General features: G+C 45.6%; 2 protein-coding genes across 3 annotated transcripts in view; one reads left to right on the forward strand and one right to left on the reverse strand.

The window, feature by feature from the left end:
* The first annotated feature begins 1649 nt into the window (after nucleotides 1-1649).
* On the forward strand, nucleotides 1650-6483 carry LOC116616225. Of its 2 annotated transcripts, none has more exons than XR_007307413.1 (6): nucleotides 1650-2132; nucleotides 3647-3725; nucleotides 3795-3849; nucleotides 5779-5854; nucleotides 5926-5969; nucleotides 6361-6483. XR_007307413.1 is itself a non-coding variant. In XM_048725707.1 (6 exons), exons 1-6 carry the CDS (start codon nucleotides 3313-3315, stop codon nucleotides 6406-6408), a joined length of 345 nt encoding a protein of 114 aa, XP_048581664.1. In that variant the 5' UTR covers nucleotides 3235-3312; the 3' UTR covers nucleotides 6409-6483. The 2 variants fall into 2 exon arrangements, 1 of the variants encoding a protein (XP_048581664.1); XM_048725707.1 differs by lacking the exon at nucleotides 1650-2132 and adding an exon at nucleotides 3235-3355.
* A 2133-nt stretch (nucleotides 6484-8616) lies between these two features.
* LOC5502379 (MYCBP-associated protein) overlaps nucleotides 8617-19057 on the reverse strand; it is a 34067-nt gene continuing 23626 nt past the window's right edge. The window contains exons 21-26 of the mRNA XM_032370636.2: nucleotides 10756-10868; nucleotides 10542-10642; nucleotides 10416-10470; nucleotides 9318-9379; nucleotides 8880-8963; nucleotides 8617-8779 (exon numbers count right to left, since the gene is read on the reverse strand). Coding sequence (XP_032226527.2) covers nucleotides 8690-8779; nucleotides 8880-8963; nucleotides 9318-9379; nucleotides 10416-10470; nucleotides 10542-10642; nucleotides 10756-10868 — 505 coding nt within the window. The 3' untranslated portion in view covers nucleotides 8617-8689. The remainder of the gene's footprint in view (nucleotides 8780-8879; nucleotides 8964-9317; nucleotides 9380-10415; nucleotides 10471-10541; nucleotides 10643-10755; nucleotides 10869-19057) is intronic.

The raw sequence follows: 19057 nt of genomic DNA on the forward strand, positions 1-19057 counted from the left end.
CGATATGGAAGCCACCCATCCTCACGATCAAATTCCTAAACTCGTCTGGATAGCGCCAGTGAATCTCCTTTGCTTTCGTATAGATTGCAAGATCAAACGTAATCACAGCGTGTTTCTGTCCAACCTTCTCCGACATTGCTTGTGTTGTTTTAAGGACAGTATAAACAGTGGAAAACTCTGTTGGGGACACGGCAATCATTGGACAATACCCGATCGTAGTAGGGATTTCTTAATTCGACATCTAAGTATTGAATGCAGTCCAGCTTGGCGTCATCTGGATTGGATCTACTTTATCTGACCTGTTGTCAGACAGGGCGTTTTTCATCCTCTGGAATAGCCAGACATCCTTTGCTAAAACATCATTTGCAGGAGAGGACACTATCTCAAGAGCCGGTGAGGAGCTCCTGAAAAGCGTTGGCACGTGTGGTCTTCTGCCGTAAGCACTAAACTCGTGTAATTGCGGGATTGAGAACACATCGATAGACCTTCGGCGCACTGATAGGTCTGCATGGACTTGTGGGGCTGGCTTTGGTCCAAACTACTTTTTCTTATAAGCCACAATTGTTGTCGAGTGTGTTGCCTGCCTTCCGTCTAGAGTCAACTCTTTGAATTGTCCGTCGCAAATTGGACGAAGCCGCCAGGATCTCCCTCGCCATACACGTATTTGCCACCTCGACATCTTCATAGGAAGAGCAGTGGCCCATTCGGTTTATTAGCGTTACTATCTCCTTGGATCCCGTTAGATGGTGAAGAGTTGCAGCAAAGCCAACATCTTTGGGTGTTCTTACACGGCCGTTGCTGATTGCGTGAATGAGGTCTTGCCCCAACATGGTAGCCTGCCGTTTTTTTTTCACAAGGTTTGGTGTCGCTTCAAACTCATCATCTAGTGATAGGCACCACCGTAGGGAGTTTTCTAGAGACCCTGGAATGATGCGTTTCCCATTTTCCATCGACACATCATCTGGATCCAAAGGTTTGTTTGATACTCCTTTGCACTGCTTCACTTATACCTTTATGGTCTGGGCCGCATGAAAAACAATTCTAGATGGTGTCATCTCTTCTCCGCCCTTATGATTTCCCTCTTCCTTCCTTTGGCATGATGGTAGCTTGTCTATGATATCGCCAGCAGTCAAAATACTTGAGTAGACAAGCTCAAACTTTTTCAAGTCGGGTCGTTCGTGAAAAGTTATTCTATCCGAGAAATGCGTTTTTAATCGCTTTTTTTAACTTTTCGCTTCTGTACGAGTTGTCAGAAAGATGTGCCTGATAGCGCCCTAGAAGAAAACTCATCTCGTACACATTACCGTCAATAATTCCTTTCTCTACTTCATCTATAACGCGTTTGGAAGATACAGAGAGATGGCCAGGATATCTTTCATATCTTAGTATTCTGAAAAAAGATTTACTCGTAATACCCCCTCTCTCCCACACACATCCTCCCACCCGCTACATTTCTCCGCGTACTTATAAAGCCAGTATGACTATATTATCTTATAGTAATAGTAAGTCAACTCCGGCAACACTGCGAATATTCGTCTCACCGTAAAAGTCAAGGAGATGGAATACTGGTAACCAATCAGAACATGTCTAGATCATGCGAGTGACGTCATTCATTCTAATTGCTTATTGTCAAATGACCTCGTGGTCAGCAGCGGAGTCTTGGCAGCGTAATGATCAACTAATTTGTCTATTGTCCTTGGAACGAGCTAGCAATCGCTTTGAAATTGAGTAACCTTAAGTGTTCGATTTCCAGAGGGGCAAGCTACTTTTGGTAGTCAGGAGACTCGAGGATTAGTTCAAAATGAGTCTAAATGAACACGACACGCGTACAAACCGTTATGGATGGGAAAGTACTAGTGGACAAGAAGACTTATGGACATCGACATCGTACGGATAGAATTTAATTACCGTCCCTTCATAACAAAGATCAGATAAGTGAAGACTACTGTGAGTCAAGAGATCGGAATGGTTCGAACAAGCTCTAATTTTATTTTTGCCCTTTACCTACCTACCGTAAGCCAGCAATCAAGGTTGAAGGGAAGCGAGAAAAGGAAACCTGGTGAAACACTGGAGGCAGAAGAGTTCAAATATCTTGGACAAGGTAGAAGGACTACAGCAGCACTTCGTATTCTGTAAGTTTCCCAACAATATTTTATCTGACGAGTTACACACTTCAAAAATCTAACTTTATGTATAGTGCAATTAAACAACACAAAATCTTGAAGAAGAACAAGAACATTAAAGAATTCCTTATTTGAACTATCCAAAGATTCTATGCATTTCCTAGATTAAATTGACTAGCTTTGTTTTTTTTTCGGCTTTGTGACATGTTTTGTGCTTTTAGTTTCTTTTGCACTGCCATCGCTTCTTGTAGCGAAAAACAACAACAACATAAACTTAACTTAACAACCTTATATGAATAAAACATTTGATGATTCTGAGATCCCATAGAAAGTACGATGTTATTTATCCATGAGATACGTTTATTGGAGTATTATTATTGTAGTACAAGGAAATTCAAATCTAAGCCGCGACAAATCTACAAAGCGCGGGTCGGAGCGTAATGAATTTTTTTCCGAAAAAAGGTTAATCTGATAAGGCTGAAAGGCTTTCGGGGAAAAAAGGGGTTAAAACCCGCGTGTATCATAAACTAAGAACTCAAAGTTATTCTATAAGCCACATGAAATATAAAACGCTTTGGTTGCTCGCCTGAAAACATTCCCGAAAACAGTAATGTCAAGGTAAATTTTATACCGTACGTCTCGCTTTTTATGAATCCAAAAAATTAACTTTTTTGGATTAGTCTGAGTGTTATATAGAACCTTAGTACGCTTGTTAACGTTGTTCATGTTACCCACGCCACTATGTGCCTAGTCTGTGTGTTATCTAAAACCTTCGTACGCTTGTTACCGTTGTTCATGTTACCCACGCCACTAGTGTGCCTAGTCTGTGTGTTATCTAGAACCTTAGTCTACCACTACCGCTGTTTGTGTTTCTTTTGCCCTGATAAACAAATTAGATTTCTACCCTTGTTACGGTTGTTCACAAAGTAACAAGAAAAAAAACCAGATATGCTGCGGGTAAAATGGGCATGGTGTTATAAGTCAAATAACATAGGCTTTAGATTTATTTTGTTGCGCAATTTTATTTCTTGAACACACGAGCGCGTGCATCCCGAGTCACGCGTGGGATGTTCGCGCGCTATGACGCGAAGTTTACGCAACAATCATCCTACTGTCAGGCGTGTCACAGAAAACACGTTTTCAAACTAACCCAGCAACACCGACGTTAAAGTGATCGGAGATCTTCTAAATGCTAAGTTCAGCTGCTATGAACATGGACCTTGTGCAGTCTGGTAATATAAACTGATAATGTTTTGGCAGGAAACTATCACATGTCACAGTTCATTGGTAACATATGTTGCTACATCGAGCCAGTTCATGGATGCATCATGGTCTAGCGCAAAGATAAAAATTGCTAATACTTTCTTCTTCATTATCGTTAGTCTCCTATTTTCCTTTTTTTCTCTTCGTCTGCGTCTGCTCACGCTAGTGGCACCTTCATACGCGCGTACTCTCTTTGCTCTCTTCTCCGTTACTTTGCTCAGCCGGCTTATCTAATTGCACGCTTGCTTGTTCATCTGTAGATTCGTCGTCCTCTCCAAATGAAAAGGGATTCTATGTAGCCTTGGTGCTTGTTCTTGGTGTCTGTCTGTTTCTAACATGGTAAGCTGAGAATGATGTGTTTTGAGTAGAGTATATCGGATTCTAAGCATTTGCACTTAATTGTTTCAGGGTATTTAAGCATTTAGTCTTGGATAAGGGCAAAAGGCTGCTTCGACGAAAAGAGGTATATGTTTTCCATTCGATGCCCCAAAATCAAAGTGTTCGAATACCAGAAAACAACTAATAACTCGTAAATAACTATTTGGCGTCTCTTGAGGAGGTGTGGTATATTAAGATTACAATGTACTTTATGCATTGGAAAATTTCAAGAAAAAACAAAACTGCACCAAGATTTAAAACTAGTAGCAAGGGTTGGGGACTGGTCTCTTAAGTTTTAATTAACAGGCCCGTATGTAGTGGTGATAGTGGTGGGGCGGTGACGGTGTAAAAGTAGGCATTGAAATTTTAAAAAAATTCTTGGGGCAAGCGTTCAATCCTTAGGCCTTTCTCTATTTATGCTAGCATTTTTTCGGCACTTAGAACTCAGAAAGATAAATTACCCTAACGTTCAACAGTTTTATTACTTAAGTTTTTTTTTGTCTGTCTCGACTGTTTGTGAGTTTTCGTTGTGTAACTTGTGGGGGGAAAGGTGGTCAGCGCGTAATTCTTTCTCTCGCCCAGCCAAGTGGCGTTGGCCATGAATTTCCAAGAGAGACCAGTTCCATTAGCGGATAAAGGGGAGGGGGAAAGGAAGGGCCAGAGCTCCCCCCTCGAACCCTCCGTGGGGAAATTTGAAGAAATGTATGGAACAAAATTCTACACTTTTACCTCCGTCATATGCTTTATATATTGGTGCCCCCCTTTTTGGGTTGTTCCCCCTCCCCTCCGGGAAATCCTAGCCTGCGTAGCAAGCGTTTCTGTGGAGTTCCAGCAGGAATAGAGAGTAAGTACGCAGAAATAAGGCCGCGCGAAAAATGGGGCGAGCGCAAAAAAAAAAAAAGAGAAGGGGGAGGGGGAAGAAGGAAACGCTTGCCACCACTCATTGTCTTTTTCCGATCTCATTTTGGGTTCATTGCAGGGTTTGCGAAATGTAAATTGTTTTTCTTTTAATCAAACTTAGAATTACAAAGTTTGCAAATGCGACTTTCGACATCACATTTAGCGCGATTTGGGTTGTTTTTTTTTTTATATAAAAGCCAATTTCGAAGCGAACACATACATGCAGAGTTTACTAAGCGATCTCAACATCATTCTATATGCACGCGAGTCGGAAACCTACCGTAAATTTACAAAGACATTAAAAGAACCATACTGCAAGCTGTAAAAAAGTTCCAATCCAACTCAAACGTCATGAACGACTAACACGCATGTTGTCTTCCTTTAAATTCGCCTCAAGTTGGAATATATCCTTGCTAGGACCAATCGACAAAACGTCTAAGGAATTTCCTCCACCCAATAGCTGTTTGTATAACGCACCCCTCTCAGTTAAAACATCTTTCAGTGGATCCTTGTGCAATGCTATTTTAAGAAATTGTGAGTCTGAATCTGCAAAATGCCACTCAGCGTTTGCCGCGCCAATCAGAAGCCTTGAATTCTGCGATCAGAAAATGATCGCAGACTCTTTTCTGTGAGCCAAAAAGACAAGTGCTGGCAAGCGTTTCCTTCTCCCCCCACCCCCTTCTCTTTTTTGTTTGCTCGTCGAGATGCTTCAAATATGACTGTTTAGTGGCTTTTGGCTCGAAAGTTGTATCACAAACAAGTATTTAGTATCATTTGTACGTTTTGTTTGAAATAAAAACAAAGAATTCTTCGGAATTCAAGCTGCACATTTTAAGAAACCAGGCATTTTTTAAAGCATTTTTTGGGCTTTATGCGAGAATTTCTAGTAGCATTAAAATGCCAGTTTAGCATATTCGAAAAGGCCTACCAATCCCCCCTACTATGTGTTTATTGTTGCATGAGAACGGCGTACTCAATTTATAAGAATCTAATAAAAGGAGGTAATAATCCTTGGCTCAATGAACACCCTCTCCCCCTAGTAAAAAGATTGTCTTTCCGCCCCCCTTCCCCTCCCCCATCCGGTAATTTTCATTCCTTTTGCTGCTTCTGATAGCTGAGCAAGTCCGAAAAGCAACGGGAGAAGCGAAAATTGAAAAAGATGCGAAAGCACGCCAAGAAACAAGAAGAGGGTATGGCTTTAATAAATAGTTCAAGTGAAAACAACAGAGTGTCATTGACGGCAAATCGAATATCTCTATAGGAATTCCGGGAAGCCACGAACAGGACCCATCACGTGAACTCAAGGTAAAATGCAAATAATTCCCAATACTGGAAATCTGTTTTAACAAGCGCTGTTGTTTTAAAACTACATCAATTTACAGGCAAACTTTATGTTTTTTTTGAGGAAGGGAAAACATTACTCATTATGTTTTTTTGTACAAAACATAGGGGGACACAACCGGTCATTTTCATCGCTCTAAAGGGGCGCGTGGAAACACGGACGAGAAAACTAATCAAAAGTTGCCCGGGAATACAAGCGCCACGCATGACCACAAAATTGTGATAATTGCACAATGTTTCCTTTTTTAAAACCGGCTTCGCATTAAAATTTGCATGGCATTGGTATTCTTGTATTACGATTTGGATGATCCTACACAAATGATTGACCAAGATATGGATGTCCTATTCTTTTCAGAGGCCGATCGGGTTCAAGAAACTGTACAGACGAGGGCACAACCTTTGATTGATAATTTAGTTACAATTGAATGCAAACTTGGTTTGTAATCAAAATCATCTCTAATAACAAGTCTTCAAGATATCGACTGTGTTGGGTTTTCAGGCATGCTAATCTCTTGCGGTCCGAAGTCGTTATAATGCGAACTTGCAGGCCAAAATGTCCCCCCTCACACATAACCTTTACTATGGTGTTAGGTGTGTGTGTGTGTGTGGGGGGGGGGGGGGGGGGGGTGAGGGGGGGGCGCTAGGGTCTACCTTTCAAACATACCCTTGTTTATGGTGAACGGGGTAGTCTTGCGCGCCAGGAGCTACAAATAGACAAGGACATAGACACGGGCACGGACATGGACATAGACACGGACATGGAAATAGACATAGACACGGACATGGACATAGACACGGGCACGGACATGGACATAGACATGGACATGGACATAGACACGGACATAGACACGGACATGGACATAGACACGGGAACGGACATGGACATAGACACGGGCACGGACATAGACACGGGCACGGACATGGACATAGACACGGACATGGAAATAGACACGGGCACGGACATGGACATAGACACGGGCATGGAAATAGACATAGACACGGACATGGACATAGACATGGACATAGACACGGACATGGACATAGACACGGGCATGGACATAGACACGGACATGGACATAGACACGGGCACGGACATAGACACGGACATGGAAATAGACATAGACACGGACATGGACATAGACACGGGCACGGACATAGACACGGACGGACATGGACATAGACACGGGCACGGATATGGACATAGACACGGGCACGGACATAGACACGGACATGGACATAGACACGGACGGATATGGACATGCACACACTCTTGGTTGAGGCACATTATAGTTATGTTTATGGTAAGGGCGTTGCAAACTTCCAAGAAGAAGGAAAACATGAATTTCTGAAGTATGTACCACGCACCAGAATGTGAAAACGTGTGATTTTTTTTAGCGATTCTTGAATAGGGAAAGACGCACAAGGATAGCATGAAATTGATACAACCAAAATGCCTGTTTGAGTCTTTTTGGGAGAGTATTCAGTAAATACACCGAGGGGGGAGGGGAGATTTTTACTCAAGACACCTTGATATTTCGGAGCCACCCTTTCATTGTAAAAAAAAATTTCGGTGTCCTCCCCCTTTCATAACATCAAAATTTACGGCTTTTTTCAAAATCCCCCCCCCCCCCCCCCTCAAAAAAATGGTTCGCCCCTTGGACGCCTGTGAAGAAATATACATTTGTATATAATTGTTTTTGTTAAGAATATTTTTCTGTAAAAATGGATAATGTCCAACGTAAAAAAAAATGTATGTATGTCATTTTGGGGATCTGCATGCTCCACCACTGTTTAGAAGTTTATTTCAATTTGTTCCTGCAGGTTCTCATAAGTAGGGACAAAATCAGATTCGACTTGGTGTTGACGTTTTGGCTGAGCTCAACTGCACGCGCAGTATGAGAAAAAGCTATGTTCTCTATACGGTACTTTGACTTTTGTTGCTGTCTTCTTTAATATGAATCCAACCCTACCTACGACTTGCTAGCTTGAATTTTTTTTGGTAAACAAACAACACCGACGAACAAAACCGACGGGTGATGGATAAAAAACATTCTTACTAACTGCAATTTACGCGTGCAGCCTCACGTCACTCGCGCGCGCGACTAACGTCAAAGTAGCTGATTGGCCCGTTCGTGCGCGCGCGTCTAAAAATAGCCTGATCCTCGGAAACGCCGTGACACTTATATAATACAGATGATTGCCCCTACTTATGAGCCCCTGGTTCCTGTTATTCTGATAATAAACTGTTTCGGTAAATCCGACTGTTTTTGCTGTAAGTATCTATATTATGGTTTATGAAGACAGTTATAAGAAAGTATTAAATACATTTGTCATTAGGCTAAATATTTTATCTATATTTGTGCTGCAAACTAGATAATATCAGTAAAATATTAAAGCTGAAAAGTATGGATCCTGAAAAATTCAGAGTCGACCCCTTAGAGGACCGTTTTTTAGGAGCCCCCCCTTTTGGTGGCTAAAATTTTCCGGAGCCCCCCCCCCCCCCCCCTAATATTTTCCCTTCCCCCTCGGTGTATTTAATGAACACTCCCTTATTACCCGGGAAATGCGAGATATGCACTTATAAGGAAACAAACAAATTACAACATTAAAATCTCAAAAAAGGTCGTTTAATCATAGGGTTCATAGAAGTACAACTATGGATCCCATTAGAAACATGTGGGTCATCATTCCGATGCCTCAGACGTCTCCAGTGCCCTAATGTCCCCCAGGACCATGTCGAGTTTCGTGAATGTTTCCACAATTGTGCCATATGCCTGGGGGAAGCAGGAAACCACGTGAGAGAGACGAAGGTAGAGCATATTGCGATTATCGAAGGTAGAGCATATTGCGATTGTGTAAAATCGCTTTACTGACCTGTATAAAGAGCTTCTCGCGGTACTTAGCCTCGATCACCGGATCGACCTTTTCCACAGGCAGCCCGTCGCCACTAGCTGGAGTCTATAGTGACATAATTCGTTAGTGGCTGACTTTTTATATTTTTTCTTCTTATTGAATGACATTATAGTTTTTTGGGCGACGGGGATTTTTAATGCACGATAGATTTTTTTAGCAAAAAGACTTGCCCATAAATACAAAACTATTATTTGATGGATAATTATTATGCAGGTATTGGTATTTCGTTTCTTATGTTTCTAAATACATAAAGTTTTTATAAAGGATTCATTGTAGTCCTTATCCCAACGCTTTATATGGTAAGAAAAACAACAAAAACCCTATGAACTAAATGGTTATATCAGTAGCAAGACAAGTAGCAAAAAAAGATTTTCACAGTTGGAAACTACTGGCACGTACCAGTGCGCGGTCAGCTGCCTCGCTCAGTGCAGACTTGGGCTGGGAAGAGGGTGTGGCAGTTCCTAGAATAAGGAGATCTGATTAGATTCCTAGAATAAGAAGATCTGATTAGATGCGAATTCCTAGAATAAGGATATCTGATTAGATTCAAATTCTTAGAATAAAAAGATCTGATTAGATTCGAATTCTTAGAATAAAAAGATTTGATTGGATGCGAATTCTTAGAATAAGAAAATCTGATTAGATGCGGATTCCTAGAATAAGGATATCTGATTAGATTCAAATTCTTAGAATAAGAAGATCTGATTAGATTCAAATTCTTAGAATATGAAGATCTGATTAGATTCGAATTCTTAGAATAAAAAGATCTGATTAGATGCGAATTCTTAGAATAAGAAAATCTGATAAGATGCGGATTCCTAGAATAAGGATATCTGATTAGATGCAAACTCTTAGAATAAGAAGATCTGATTAGATTCGAATTCTAAGAATAAGATCTGATTAGATGCGAATTTCTAGAACAAGGAGATCTGATTAGATGCGGATTCCTAGAATAAGGATATCTGATTAGATGCGGATTCCTAGAATTAGGAAATCTGATAAGATGCGGATTCTAAGAATAAGATCTGATTAGATGCGAATTCCTAGAACAAGGAGATCTGATTAGATGCGGATTCCTAAAATAAGAAGATCTGATAAGATGCGATTCCTAGAATAAGGAGATCTGATTAAATGGGGATTCCTAGAAATAGAGGTTCCTAGAAAAAGTGCAAATCCTGCATTCTGAGCTGATATTCCCAAACACCGAACTATGCGCATAACATAGATTTTTGCTTTTACAATATTTTTTCCTTGATTTTCCTGGCGCTGTTTAAAGATTTAAAAAGTCACACCAAAATTTGCATTTGACGCTTTGTTTGCTATTGCTCGCTAAGCACATGACTTCTCTGCCTTATTTGACTTGAAATTAGCTCATTTGAATTGGTTCCCGTCATGTTTCCTTTGAGAGTTCTAGCGCTTCTAGATATCGATGAAGACCTTTCTCTGCTAATCCAAGTAATGCACCCTAAAAAGATCCAATTAAACGGGTCTTGTTACCTCGTCCGGATTTCTTGGCAGAAAGTTTACTTCTTTGTGTTGACGTGGGACGCTCCTAAACATGTGATGTTAGAAAGTGAGTCAAGGTTATTAAAAAGAAAACTCCTCTAACTGATGAATGCTTACGTGATCAGCGCCTTTGTCTTTGCCCTTCTTGTCCTTTCTGTCCGACTTCTTACTGTCCGGTTTGGGTTCCTGAATAGTTGGCTTACGGGTACGCTTTTCGACTGACATTAAAAAAGATAAAGTAAATCAAAGAAAAATCCCACCCATTACCGTGCTACTCATTGTTTTTGCCACAGCATAAAAGGGTTGGCAGTAGCTGTTTCTACAATAGTACCTTCTTCTTGTGAAATGTCCTCCACCAGATCTCTCTGAGGTAGACCCAGGATAGATCTGATCATTACCGCTTGTCCCACGATGTTATCCACCATCTCGCACAACACCTGAAGCCTACAATTGACAAACACATAAGTACGTGACTCTAAAGACTGCCAAGCAATAAGTTGACAGATTTGCCGACAATTATTCAGACGGTGCATTGCCTTCAAAATAAAGTGACAAATGAGAAAACAAACGTCCGACAAGGGATTTACCCAAAGCGTGATTGCGTAAAAAAATCTCATGACATCTGAATCTTATAAAGCACGGGAGAAATCTATTAGGTTATTAACCAACACCCATGGATAGCACATACATGGAGAGAATATGGGGACAGATAGAAATCAAGCGAACCACGCAACTCTGGTCTAAATTCACAATCTTCTTAAGGGGGAAAGGAAACGCGAGGAATTGTTGGCTTACCTATTGATGTGGCATTGGACATAAGGGAGGGGTGGGAGGACACATTGATTGCCTCGTAAGGAATGGGTGGAGATCGGACCAACTCTTATCATAGGGGAGGGGTGGGAGGACACTTTGATTGCTTCGTAAGGAATGGGTGGAGATCGGACCAACTCTTACCATGGGGGAAGGGTGGGAGGACACATTGATTGCCTCGTAAGGAATGGGTGGAGATCGGACCAACTCTTATCATAGGGGAGGGGTGGGAGGACACTTTGATTGCTTCGTAAGGAATGGGTGGAGATCGGACCATCTCTTTTCATATGGGAGGGGTGGGAGGACACATTGATTGCCTCCTAAGGAATGGGTAGGAATAGGACCAACTCTTATCATGGGGGAGGGGTGGGAGGACACATTGATTGCCTCGTAAGAAATGGGTAGGAATAGGACCAACTCTTATCATATGGGAGGGGTGGGAGGACACATTGATTGCCTAATAAGGAATGGGTGGAGATCGGACCAACTCTTATCATGGGGGAAGGGTGGGAGGACACATTGATTGCCTAGTAAGGAATGGGTGGAGATCGGACCAACTGTTATCATGGGGGAGGGGTGGGAGGACAAATTGATGCCTCGTAAGGAATGGGTAGGAATCGGACCAACTGTTATCATGGGGGAGGGGTGGGAGGACACAGTGATTGCCTCGTAAGGAATGGGTGGAGATCGGACCAACTCTTATCATGGGGGAGGGGTGGGAGGACACATTGATTGCCTAGTAAGGAATAGGTGGAGATCGGACCATCTCTTTTCATAGAAGAGGGGTGGGAGGACACATTGATTGCCTCGTAAGGAATGGGAGGAGATCGGACCAACTCTTATCATGGGGGAGGGGTGGGAGGACACATTGATTGCCTAGTAAGGAATGGGTGGAGATCGGACCATCTCTTTTCATAGAAGAGGGGTGGGAGGACACATTGATTGCCTAGTGAGGAATGGGTGGAGATCGGACCATCTCTTTTCATAGAAGAGGGGTGGAAGGACACATTGATTGCCTAGTAAGGAATAGGTGGAGATCGGACCAACTCTTATCATATGGGAGGGGTGGGAGGACACATTGATTGCCTAGTGAGGAATGGGTGGAAATCGGACGAACTCTTATCATGGGGGAGGGCTGGGAGGACACATTGATGCCTCGTAAGGAATGGGTAGGAATCGGACCAACTGTTATCATGGGGGAGGGGTGGGAGGACAAATTGATGCCTCGTAAGGAATGGGTAGGAATCGGACCAACTGTTATCATGGAAGAGGGGTGGGAGGACAAATTGATGCCTCGTAAGGAATGGGTGGGGATAGGACCAACTCATAGTGGGGGAGGGGTGGGAGGACACATTGATTGCCTCGTAAGGAATGGATAGGAATCGGACCAACTGTTATCATGGGGGAGGGGTGGGAGGACAAATTGATGCCTCGTAAGGAATGGGTGGAGATCGGACCAACTGTTATCATGGGGGAGGGGTAGGAGGACAAATTGATGCCTCGTAAGGAATGGGTAGGAATAGGACCAACTGTTATTATGGGGGAGGGGTGGGAGGACACATTGATTGCCTCGTAAGGAATGGGTGGAGATCGGACCAACTCTTATCATGGGGGAGGGGTGGGAGGACACATTGATTGCCTAGTAAGGAATGGGTGGAGATCGGACCATCTCTTTTCATAGAAGAGGGGTGGGAGGACACATTGATTGCCTCGTAAGGAATGGGTGGAGATCGGACCATCTCTTTTCATAGAAGAGGGGTGGGAGGACACATTGGTTGCCTAGTGAGGCATGGGTGGAGATCGGACCATCTCTTTTCATAGAAGAGGGGTGGGAGGACACATTGATTGCCTCGTAAGGAATGAGTGGAGATCGGACCAACTGTTATCATGGGGGAGGGGTGGGAGGACAAATTGATGCCTCGTAAGGAATGGGTAGGAATCGGACCAACTGTTATCATGGGGGAGGGGTGGGAGGACACTTTGATTGCCTCGTAAGGAATGGGTGGAGATCGGACCAACTCTTATCATGGGGGAGGGGTGGGAGGACACATTGATTGCCTAGTGAGGAATGGGTGGAGATCGGACCAACTCTTATCATGGGGGGGGGGGGTGGGAGGACACATTGATTGCCTCGTAAGGAATGGGTAGGAATCGGACCAACTGTTATCATGGGGGAGGGGTGGGAGGACAAATTGATGCCTCGTAAGGAATGGGTGGAGATCGGACCAACTGTTATCATGGGGGAGGGGTGGGAGGACAAATTGATGCCTCGTAAGGAATGGGTAGCAATCGGACCAACTGTTATTATGGGGGAGGGGTGGGAGGACACGTTGATTGCCTCGCAAGGAATGGGAGGAGATCGGACCAACTCTTATCATGGGGGAGGGGTGGGAGGACACATTGATTGCCTAGAAAGGAATGGGTGGAGATCGGACCATCTCTTTTCATAGAAGAGGGGTGGGAGGACACATTGATTGCCTCGTAAGGAATGGGTGGAGATCGGACCATCTCTTTTCATAGAAGAGGGGTGGGAGGACACATTGGTTGCCTAGTGAGGAATGGGTGAAGATCGGACCATCTCTTTTCATAGAAGAGGGGTGGGAGGACACATTGATTGCCTCGTAAGGAATGGGTGGAGATCGGACCAACTCTTATCATGGGGGAGGGGTGGGAGGACACATTGATTGCCTAGTAAGGAATGGGTGGAGATCGGACCATCTCTTTTAATAGAAGAAGGGTGGGAGGACACATTGATTGCCTCGTAAGGAATGGGTGGAGATCGGACCATCTCTTTTCATAGAAGAGGGGTGGGAGGACACATTGGTTGCCTAGTGAGGAATGGGTGGAGATCGGACCATCTCTTTTCATAGAAGAGGGGTGGGAGGACACATTGATTGCCTCGTAAGGAATGGGTAGGAATCGGACCAACTCTTATCATGGGGGAGGGGTGGGAGGACACATTGATTGCCTCGTAAGGAATGGGTGGAGATCGGACCAACTCTTCTCATGGGGGAGGGGTGGGAGGACACATTGATTGCCTAGTGAGGAATGGGTGGAGATCGGACCAACTCTTATCATGGGGGGGGGGGGGAGGACACATTGATGCCTCGTAAGGAATGGGTAGGAATCGGACCAACTGTTATCATGGGGGAGGGGTGGGAGGACAAATTGATGCCTCGTAAGGAATGGGTAGGAATCGGACCAACTCTTATCATGGGGGAGGGGTGGGAGGACACATTGATTACCTAGTAAGGAATGGGTGGAGATCGGACCAACTCTTATCATGGGGGAAGGGTGGGAGGACACATTGATTGCCTAGTAAGGAATGGGTGGAGATCGGACCAACTGTTATCATGGGGGAGGGGTGGGAGGACAAATTGATGCCTCGTAAGGAATGGGTAGGAATCGGACCAACTGTTATCATGGGGGAGGGGTGGGAGGACACATTGATTGCCTCGTAAGGAATGGGTGGAGATCGGACCAACTCTTATCATGGGGGAGGGGTGGGAGGACACATTGATTGCCTAGTAAGGAATGGGTGGAGATCGGACCAACTCTTATCATATGGGAGGGGTGGGAGGACACATTGATTGCCTAGTGAGGAATGGGTGGAAATCGGACCAACTCTTATCATGGGGGAGGGCTGGGAGGACACATTGATGCCTAGTAAGGAATAGGTGGAGATCGGACCATCTCTTTTCATAGAAGAGGGGTGGGAGGACACATTGATTGCCTCGTGAAGAATGGGTGGAGATCGGACCATCTCTTTCCATAGAAGAGGGGTGGGAGGACACATTGATTGCCTAGTGAGGAATGGGTGGAGATCGGACCATCTCTTTTCATAGAAGAGGAGTGGGAGGACACATTGATTGCCTAGTAAGGAATGGGTGGAGATCGGACCAACTCTTATCATATGGGAGGGGTGGGAGGACACATTGATTGCCTAGTGAGGAATGGGTGGAAATCGGACCAACTCTTATCATGGGGGAGGGCTGGGAGGACACATTGATGCCTCGTAAGGAATGGGTAGGAATCGGACCAACTGTTATCATGGGGGAGGGGTGGGAGGACAAATTGATGCCTCGTAAGGAATGGGTGGAGATCGGACCAACTGTTATCATGGGGGAGGGGTGGGAGGACAAATTGATGCCTCGAAAGGAATGGGTAGGAATCGGACCAACTGTTATTATGGGGGAGGGGTGGGAGGACACATTGATTGCCTCGTAAGGAATGGGTGGAGATCGGACCAACTCTTATCATTGGGGAGGGGTGGGAGGACACATTGATGCCTCGTAAGGAATGGGTAGGAATCGGACCAACTGTTATTATGGAAGAGGGGTGGGAGGACAAATTGATGCCTCGTAAGGAATGGGTGGGGATAGGACCAACTCATAGTGGGGGAGGGGTGGGAGGACACATTGATTGCCTAGTGAGGAATGGGTGGAGATCGGACCAACTCTTATCATGGGGGGGGGAGGACACATTGATGCCTCGTAAGGAATGGGTAGGAATCGGACCAACTGTTATCATGGGGGAGGGGTGGGAGGACAAATTGATGCCTCGTAAGGAATGGGTAGGAATCGGACCAACTCTTATCATGGGGGAGGGGTGGGAGGACACATTGATTACCTAGTAAGGAATGGGTGGAGATCGGACCAACTCTTATCATGGGGGAAGGGTGGGAGGACACATTGATTGCCTAGTAAGGAATGGGTGGAGATCGGACCAACTGTTATCATGGGGGAGGGGTGGGAGGACAAATTGATGCCTCGTAAGGAATGGGTAGGAATCGGACCAACTGTTATCATGGGGGAGGGGTGGGAGGACACATTGATTGCCTCGTAAGGAATGGGTGGAGATCGGACCAACTCTTATCATGGGGGAGGGGTGGGAGGACACATTGATTGCCTAGTAAGGAATAGGTGGAGATCGGACCATCTCTTTTCATAGAAGAGGGGTGGGAGGACACATTGATTGCCTCGTGAAGAATGGGTGGAGATCGGACCATCTCTTTTCATAGAAGAGGGGTGGGAGGACACATTGATTGCCTAGTGAGGAATGGGTGGAGATCGGACCATCTCTTTTCATAGAAGAGGAGTGGGAGGACACATTGATTGCCTAGTAAGGAATGGGTGGAGATCGGACCAACTCTTATCATATGGGAGGGGTGGGAGGACACATTGATTGCCTAGTGAGGAATGGGTGGAAATCGGACCAACTCTTATCATGGGGGAGGGCTGGGAGGACACATTGATGCCTCGTAAGGAATGGGTAGAAATCGGACCAACTGTTATCATGGGGGAGGGGTGGGAGGACACTTTGATTGCCTTGTAAGGAATGGGTCGAGATCGGACCAACTCTTATCATGGGGGAGGGGTGGGAGGACACATTGATTGCCTAGTGAGGAATGGGTGGAGATCGGACCAACTCTTATCATGGGGGGGGGGGGTGGGAGGACACATTGATGCCTCGTAAGGAATGGGTAGGAATCGGACCAACTGTTATCATGGGGGAGGGGTGGGAGGACAAATTGATGCCTTGTAAGGAATGGGTAGGAATCGGACCAACTCTTATCATGGGGGAGGGGTGGGAGGACACATTGATTGCCTAGTGAGGAATGGGTGGAAATCGGACCAACTCTTATCATGGGGGAGGGGTGGGAGGACACATTGATGCCTCGTAAGGAATGGGTAGGAATCGGACCAACTGTTATCATGGGGGAGGGGTGGGAGGACAAATTGATGCCTCGTAAGGAATGGGTAGGAATCGGACCAACTCTTATCATGGGGGAGTGGTGGGAGGACACATTGATTGCCTAGTGAGGAATGGGTGGAAATCGGAACCAACTCTTATCATGGGGGAGGGGTGGGAGGACACTTTGATTGCCTCGTAAGGAATGTGTGGAGATCGGACCAACTCTTATCATGGGGGAGGGGTGGGAGGACAAATTGATGCCTAGTGAGGAATGGGTGGAGATCGGACCATCTCTTTTCATAGAAGAGGAGTGGGAGGACACATTGATTGCCTAGTAAGGAATGGGTGGAGATCGGACCAACTCTTATCATATGGGAGGGGTGGGAGGACACATTGATTGCCTAGTGAGGAATGGGTGGAAATCGGACCAACTCTTATCATGGGGGAGGGCTGGGAGGACACATTGATGCCTCGTAAGGAATGGGTAGGAATCGGACCAACTGTTATCATGGGGGAGGGGTGGGAGGACAAATTGATGCCTCGTAAGGAATGGGTGGAGATCGGACCAACTGTTATCATGGGGGAGGGGTGGGAGGACAAATTGATGCCTCGAAAGGAATGGGTAGGAATCGGACCAACTGTTATTATGGGGGAGGGGTGGGAGGACACATTGATTGCCTCGTAAGGAATGGGTGGAGATCGGACCAACTCTTATCATTGGGGAGGGGTGGGAGGACACATTGATTGCCTCGTAAGGAATGGGTGGAGATCGGACCATCTCTTTTCATAGAAGAGGGGTGGGAGGACACATTGATTGCCTCGTAAGGAATGGGTGGAGATCGGACCATCTCTTTTCATAGAAGAGGGGTGGGAGGACACATTGGTTGCCTAGTGAGGAATGGGTGGATATCGGACCATCTCTTTTCATAGAAGAGGGGTGGGAGGACACATTGATTGCCTCGTAAGGAATGGGTAGAAATCGGACCAACTGTTATCATGGGGGAGGGGTGGGAGGACACTTTGATTGCCTCGTAAGGAATGGGTCGAGATCGGACCAACTCTTATCATGGGGGAGGGGTGGGAGGACACATTGATTGCCTAGTGAGGAATGGGTGGAGATCGGACCAACTCTTATCATGGGGGGGGGGGGGGGTGGGAGGACACATTGATTGCCTCGTAAGGAATGGGTAGGAATCGGACCAACTGTTATCATGGGGGAGGGGTGGGAGGACAAATTGATGCCTCGTAAGGAATGGGTAGGAATCGGACCAACTCTTATCATGGGGGAGGGGTGGGAGGACACATTGATTGCCTAGTGAGGAATGGGTGGAAATCGGACCAACTCTTATCATGGGGGAGGGGTGGGAGGACACATTGATGCCTCGTAAGGAATGGGTAGGAATCGGACCAACTGTTATCATGGGGGAGGGGTGGGAGGACAAATTGATGCCTCGTAAGGAATGGGTAGGAATCGGACCAACTCTTATCATGGGGGAGTGGTGGGAGGACACATTGATTGCCTAGTGAGGAATGGGTGGAAATCGGAACCAACTCTTATCATGGGGGAGGGGTGGGAAGACACTTTGATTGCCTCGTAAGGAATGGGTGGAGATCGGACCAACTCTTATCATGGGGGAGGGGTGGGAGGACACATTGATTGCCTAGTGAGGAATGGGTGGAGATCGGACCAACTCTTATCATGGGGGGGGTGGGGTGGGAGGACACATTGATGCCTCATAAGGAATGGGTAGGAATCGGACCAACTCATAGTGGGGGAGGGGTGGGAGGACACATTGATTGCCTCGTAAGGAATGGGTAGGAATCTGACCAACTCTTATCATGGGGGAGGGGTGGGAGGACACATTGATTGCCTCGTAAGGAATGGGTAGGGATCGGACCAACTTTTATCATAAGGGGAGGGGTGGGAGGACACATTGATTGCCTCGTAAGGAATGGGTGGGGATCGGACCAACTCTTATCATGGGGGGGGGTGGGAGGACACATTGATTGCCTCGAAAGGAATGGGTGGGGATCGGACCAACTCATCATGGGGGGGGGGGTGGGAGGACACATTGATTGCCTAGTGAGGAATGGGTAGGGATCGAACCAACTGTTATCATGGGGGAGGG

Source organism: Nematostella vectensis, chromosome 3 (assembly GCF_932526225.1).
Source record: "Nematostella vectensis chromosome 3, jaNemVect1.1, whole genome shotgun sequence".
In the NCBI taxonomy this organism is placed as follows: Eukaryota; Metazoa; Cnidaria; class Anthozoa; order Actiniaria; family Edwardsiidae; genus Nematostella; species Nematostella vectensis.

What these genes read in the sequence shown, in the direction of transcription:
- LOC116616225 (XM_048725707.1), top strand. Translation starts at nt 3,313, where the DNA reads ATGCTAAGTTCAGCTGCTATGAACATGGACCTTGTGCAGTCTG. An exon ending in CATGGACCTTGTGCAGTCTG is followed by an intron (nt 3,356 to 3,646) that starts GTAATATAAACT and finishes GTTCATCTGTAG; the next exon opens with ATTCGTCGTCCTCTCCAAAT. An exon ending in ACCCATCACGTGAACTCAAG is followed by an intron (nt 5,970 to 6,360) that starts GTAAAATGCAAA and finishes TATTCTTTTCAG; the next exon opens with AGGCCGATCGGGTTCAAGAA.